At 45.9% G+C, this 6,000-nt stretch overlaps 1 protein-coding gene across 1 annotated transcript; it reads left to right on the forward strand.

The window, feature by feature from the left end:
* Positions 1–1,838: 1,838 nt before the first annotated feature.
* On the forward strand, positions 1,839–5,380 carry UQCRFS1 (ubiquinol-cytochrome c reductase, Rieske iron-sulfur polypeptide 1). Its single transcript, XM_075101488.1, has 2 exons — positions 1,839–2,428; positions 4,588–5,380. Exons 1-2 carry the CDS (start codon positions 2,218–2,220, stop codon positions 5,196–5,198), a joined length of 822 nt encoding a protein of 273 aa, XP_074957589.1. The 5' UTR covers positions 1,839–2,217; the 3' UTR covers positions 5,199–5,380.
* Positions 5,381–6,000: the final 620 nt, after the last annotated feature.

Genomic DNA, 6,000 nt, shown 5'->3' on the forward strand with positions numbered 1-6,000 from the left:
TTTAAGGTATGTGGGAGGGAAGGGAGAGGGTGGGTTTTTCTACACTAACTGCAGATCCAAAGGTACCACAACATGCAAGCTTACCGTACCATTCACACAGCTAAAAAAACCAAATGATCTGAGTGAAGATGAAAACTAGACTCAAGTGTTTGCATCTCAGCCCGTGTTTGTGACTGAGAATGGAAGAAATGTATTTGTGGCAATAATTAGAGCTCCTGAGTGCCTTCACCCTCCTAATCACTGATGATGAGTTTCTGGGGAATTATTTGCCTTCCCCAGCAGACTGAGCTCAAGAGTGAACGTCCTGACGAGCAGTGGAAAACACTGAAGCTGTGGCAGCGGGAGGCTGCCCACAGAAACATGGTTATGAACATAACAAGTGTATTGTGAAACATGCTTTGCATTTTTCAAACTTGATGTAAAATTTATCACTCGCCAATTTCCTATGAGAAGGTGAAAAAATTTAAGTTTTCCCACTTTGTAACTGATCCAGTAGGATTTTGAAAAGACTATTTTGAGTAGATAAGCAAAGAAAAAAGAACCAAAAAGTGGCAAATATCATACACTGCAAGAGGAATGGGAAAAATAATAAAGGGCGTGCATTATCCCAGAAATGGCACAAATTTTTTTCAAGTAATGTTTCCAAATAGGATTTACACACCTCCAAATCGTATTACAAGAGTAGCAAGGGAAGAGAACGTTAGCCCCTCCAAGGTGTCTTGGGATCACATTGCTTTTTTTAAATGAATCTGTGTCCTGCAAAAAGGCACTCACTTGTCCCTGCAGTGCTTCCTGAACCCTTCTTTGAAATATTCTGAAGTTTAATGACTGAAATTTGCTCACAAATATCATCAGAAGTATTCTAGGATGGGACTTCAATACACTTACTAACCTTTCAAAATATTAAACAGAAATACCTCAACGAAATGAAGAATTACAGTAAAAGGGAAAAAAATAGTTTGTAATACTGCTTAACTGTTTTGTATGAAATGAGATAATGCCAAGAGGAAAATCACCAACTGAGGTACTTCATGTGAACTGACCTCCTTTGAATACCTAACCCAAAACTGCCTCTGGAGTTAACAGCACTGACATGACAGTTACAACCTTCCCCAGCCAGTGCCAGACCTGGCAGCAGAGAGGTGCACGTGGGAGAAGCCCCATCACCCTCTCCCCGCCCCCCCCCCCCCCCCCGGTAACTCTAACTGTAATAGAGTGGGAGCCAGAGATTTGGACCCAGGAACTCCTAGAGGGAGCATGAGATGACACTCGTACCTGGGACGCAGAAAGCAGAGGTGTTTTCAGGCAGTAGCTTCTGAAAATAAAGTAACTGTCATGTATTTGGGCCAATCTGATACAGAATTTGTCTCCTGATTACACCTAAATCTCAGCAAAGATCAAGACCCTTCTATGCTGAAGTACTCTTCACCCTCAAGGTCTTATGACTAAAGCAGGCAACGTAGCCAAACTTTTAGAGGGATAAAAAGGTACGTTGGGATTAAAAAAAAAATGCTTGAAAGATTAATGGTTAGGAGCAGAGCAAGGAATTAAGATTAATTAGTCCCTGACTACGAGATGGACAATACTGTCTCGGTAAGGGAACGTGCCGCGGCTGTCTCTGCTTGCCTGCCAGCCTCACCACATCACAGCCACACGAGGCTCGTTGCTTATCACAACCCATGACACCCACCGCGTCACCTACACGCCGTACGCCCTTTTCCACAACCTCCACCCGACCTAGCCCCACGTGAATCCCACGGTTTCACGACCCCCTTGTGCGTCCCTGGAGCGGGGCGCTCCCGGCCCTTCCTCCTGGAGCTCCTCCTCCCCGCCGCCGCCCCGCGGGCAGGGCACTGGTACTGAGGGGTCCCCACGGGCAGCCCCGCGGTCCGGGGGTGCTCCAGCCGGGCAGCCCCCACAACAGTCGCTTCCACGGTATTCGCCCGGCTCCACAGTCACAGCGGGCCCGAGCCGCCGCCGCGCTCCCCGGGAACCACGGGACCCCCACCGCCACAGCGGCAGCCCTACCCAGCGAGGCGCTCGCCACAGCCAGCAGCGACACCAGCCCCTGCACCGTAACGTGTGACACTGCCGCCCAGTGGCGCAGCTCTGACGCCAGCACCGCGCGGCAGCGTGCCGGCCTGACGTCATCGCGATGCGCAGTCTCCTGCCTCCGGGAAGGTCGCAGCGGTGACCGGCCCAGCCGCCACCGCCATCATGTTGTCCGTGGCCGCCCGCTCCGGGCCCTTCGCGCCCTACCTGTCGGCCGCGGCGCACGCCGTGCCCGGCCCGTTGAAGCCGCTGGCGCCGGCAGCGGCGCGTCGGGCCGAGAAGGTGCCGCTGGACCTGAAGCGGCCGCTGCTCTACCGGGGATCGATGAACGGCCGCTCGGCCCGGGGGGACCTCGTCGCCGGCGCCAGCCTCAACGGTGCGGGCCGGGGGCCGGGGCGGGCTCGAGGGGCGCCGCTCGGGCTGGGGGCGGGAGCCGGGCCCGGGGTACCTCACACCCCGGCGAGATGGGGCTTGGGCGGCACGTGCCGAGGCACCGCACGGCCCCGGGCCGGGAGCGCTGCCGCCTCCCGCCGCGCTCCTCGGTCGCCGCTCGGGCCGCACCCGGGGCGGGGGGCGAGGGGACTGGGCACAGCGGCTGGCGAGGGGCTCCCAGCGCCGGGCCGGCGGGCCGGGGGAAGCGGGATCGGGAGTTAGTTGAGAGATTCTGCCTTTTGCTTCTTTTTTTTTTTTTTAAAAAAAAAATCTGATTCTAAGTTGTCATTGTTACAGTAACACGCATTTATGACTGTAGAGTTAAGGGCACTTGAAAGCCTGCCTTCTCCTGATGACGCTCGGGTGGATATTTATTTTGAAGTTGGGAAGATGCATGAGAATTCTGTCAGTAAGGTACTTATCTGAGGGGCATCAAAGCAGAGACTTGTGTTGAGAACACACGGCGTGTTTTACTGTTGCAGAAAACCAGCTCAAACAGGGAGTTCGCTATCTCAAAACTGTCACGTCACTGCTCCCAGTTTTGAAATTCTGGTATTTTCCCCGGTTCATGCAGTGTTCAGAAAAGTTATCAGCCAGGTGATGTTAGTCCAAAGTTGTTCTCACAGAACCTGACTTCCAGCCAAAGGGCAGCCGTGGAACAGACTGATCTGCATTTCATGGAGAACTATTGCCCTGGTCCCTGGTCGGCTGGTGCCAGACATGTAGTAACAGTTCACTTCATACTGTTGTATAGGGTATTCATATAGGTCTGGGAGATGGCAGTGCCATGTGGAAGATGCTATGTAGTGATTAGAACTACATCCTTCACCTGATACTCAACTGTAAAGGATATAGTCAGGTGAAAATTCAAAAAATCTCTAACTAATGTAGCTGATGTTAGTCTTAGTTTTAATTAACATTAAGTATGTTTTTCACTGAATATAAGGAATTTTTAGAAGTTAATCATATTGCTTGTAACTAAATGTGAAATATTTTAAGTCTTAACATAAACGGGTATGGTTTACTCTCTCTAAAGTCTGAATTTTGGTTTAATTTCTCTGCAGTTAAACTCCTTCAGCAAATACCTTCTCTGTGCTGAGTTACTTGTAAATAAATGTAAATATTTTCCCTGTTATGTTGCATATAAATCCTTGAGGGTTATTTTAAGTACTTTGAGAGAATGTTTTTATTAACCTCTGTTACCTTTGTGCCAGCCGCTAGAAGAAAATAAAGACTAAATGGTTCTTTTCAGATAACAGAACTTTGCAATTTGGCAGGTAATATATTCTGTCTTGGGCATGTTCTTTTCTTTGGCTTGTAGATTTCTGTGAAGGGAAGCAGCTGCTTTTGTGGGAGAAGCGAATGGAAGACCTCTTAGCTGTCACATCTTGTTAGTTTAGCACACAGGTTTGACGTGGGAATCCCACTTGAAAACCTTGGGTTTTGGATAGCTTTACCCCAAAATCCTTCTCTGAAGTGAGCCAGGCAAATAGGGGACGGTAGGTTTCAAAAATTTTTTACTGGGGCAGTTAGCTTTGACAATAGTTTAATATAAAGAGGGATGCCTGCTTTCCGTTTTTAATATTAAAAATGCTTCACCACACACTTAAGACTATTAAAGGCATGGTAGTTACTTAAATCAAAGGAAGGCCCAGAAGTGTTAAGCTACAGATGTGTAAATTTTACTAAATCAAATTTCTTCATAGCAATTTTTTTTACAGGAAAGCATTTCAATGGAAAACAGGTCTGCCTTTTCTTAGCTAGTCATGGTATTCTGTAGGAGTTTTTCCTTGAAATCTGCAAAAACAGTTCACATTAAACCCAGAACTTCTTACAGTTTTTCCTGTACCCTTATCAGGCGTCATGTAATTTTCAAAGAATAGGTAAAACGGTTTTACAAATCACCTCTTTGTTTGCCAGAAATACCTTCTGGAAACCATTTTCCTACAACTTAAAATTGAAGGGTGTAATTAGTGGAATTCTACCCATACTTTGGAACAACTTTTACCCATTATGCCAAAAATGCAATTTAAAAAGTGTAAATTAAAATACATTGTATCTTTTACCTGAAAGGGTTGTAATTTCTTCTTCTTTTTCTTGCAGCACCTGTCAGTGTTCGTTTCGTCCATAATGATGTTGTGGTACCTGACTTCTCTGCCTACCGTCGTCAAGATGTGCTAGATGCCACCAGATCTTCTCAAGGCAGCAGTGAAGCTAGAAAAGGGTTTTCCTACCTGGTGACTGCAACAACATGTGTAGCAACTGCATATGCTGCTAAGAATGTTGTCACCCAGTTTATTTCCAGCCTGAGTGCCTCTGCTGATGTGCTAGCATTGTCAAAGATTGAGATCAAGTTATCTGACATTCCGGAAGGCAAGAACATGGCTTTCAAGTGGAGAGGGAAGCCCCTTTTTGTGCGTCACAGAACCCAGGCAGAGATTAATCAGGAAGCTGCGGTTGATTTGTCCAAACTGAGGGATCCGCAGCATGACTTAGACAGAGTAAAGAAACCAGAGTGGGTCATATTAGTAGGTGTCTGCACTCACCTTGGTTGCGTTCCCATTGCCAACTCTGGAGATTTTGGCGGTTATTACTGCCCTTGCCATGGGTCCCATTACGATGCCTCTGGCAGAATCAGGAAAGGTCCCGCTCCCTATAACCTTGAGGTTCCAACTTACCAGTTTCTTGGTGATGATTTAGTGGTGGTTGGCTGAATAACGAGGTGCTTGCTCACTTTCATTTTCCTGTGAATGTACACTTGAGAGTAACTGAGATTCTGGAATACTGTAAACCCAGATGATCCTGAAAACATATTAGCTGTCTAGATTCTCAACCAGAAGTATCTTTGAATACCTCCCTGTGTTCAATTTTAATAAAAATTTGGAGTGAGCACTTGTTCCTGACTTACAATAATGTGTATTTATTTGTTCTGACTTGCCGTTTGTCTAGTCAAAGAGATACTACAGCAGACCCAGAATATGTTTTGGAGCCCTCCTGAAGGGCCGCTGATTCAAGATAGACACTGAACTACAAAGCCATTGCTTCCTTAATACCATGTATTTTCATTATTTGTATTTTTTTGTTGTTTTTACTTCATTATGGGAAGAAAAAAAGATCTAAAAAAGATCTTGCTATGAACTAACAGTGTTTGGAGTAAGTTTCAGTATAGAACCCTATGAGATGTAATCTTTTTCCTTCCAGTATATTTATTTTGTTTGTTTTCAAAAGACGTGAAGGAAAAAGTAAATAAAAACCTACCTAGAAAGAGAACTGTCTTACATTCATTCAGAGCTAGCTTATAATTGTTTACCTAGAATGTAATTTGACCTAGCATAATTTTCTGATGATATAGACAAAAAAAAGGTGTGTCATGTTAGAATTACTAAATTATTTTTACTTGCAGGTAAGGCTTGATCATATGCACATGTAAGCATCAGATCAGTGATGGCTGATCAGATCAGATCCAGTGCATAGGACACTGGAAAATTTGTGACACTTTTCCAAAAGAAATAAGTT

This window comes from Phalacrocorax aristotelis, chromosome 8, assembly GCF_949628215.1.
Source record: "Phalacrocorax aristotelis chromosome 8, bGulAri2.1, whole genome shotgun sequence".
Classification (NCBI taxonomy): Eukaryota; Metazoa; Chordata; class Aves; order Suliformes; family Phalacrocoracidae; genus Phalacrocorax; species Phalacrocorax aristotelis.

Excerpts from the sequence above, each read along its gene's own strand:
- UQCRFS1 (XM_075101488.1), top strand. The coding sequence starts at position 2,218 with ATGTTGTCCGTGGCCGCCCGCTCCGGGCCCTTCGCGCCCTACCTGTCG. Across the intron at positions 2,429-4,587 it reads CGCCGGCGCCAGCCTCAACG|CACCTGTCAGTGTTCGTTTC; the intron begins GTGCGGGCCGGG and ends TTTTTCTTGCAG.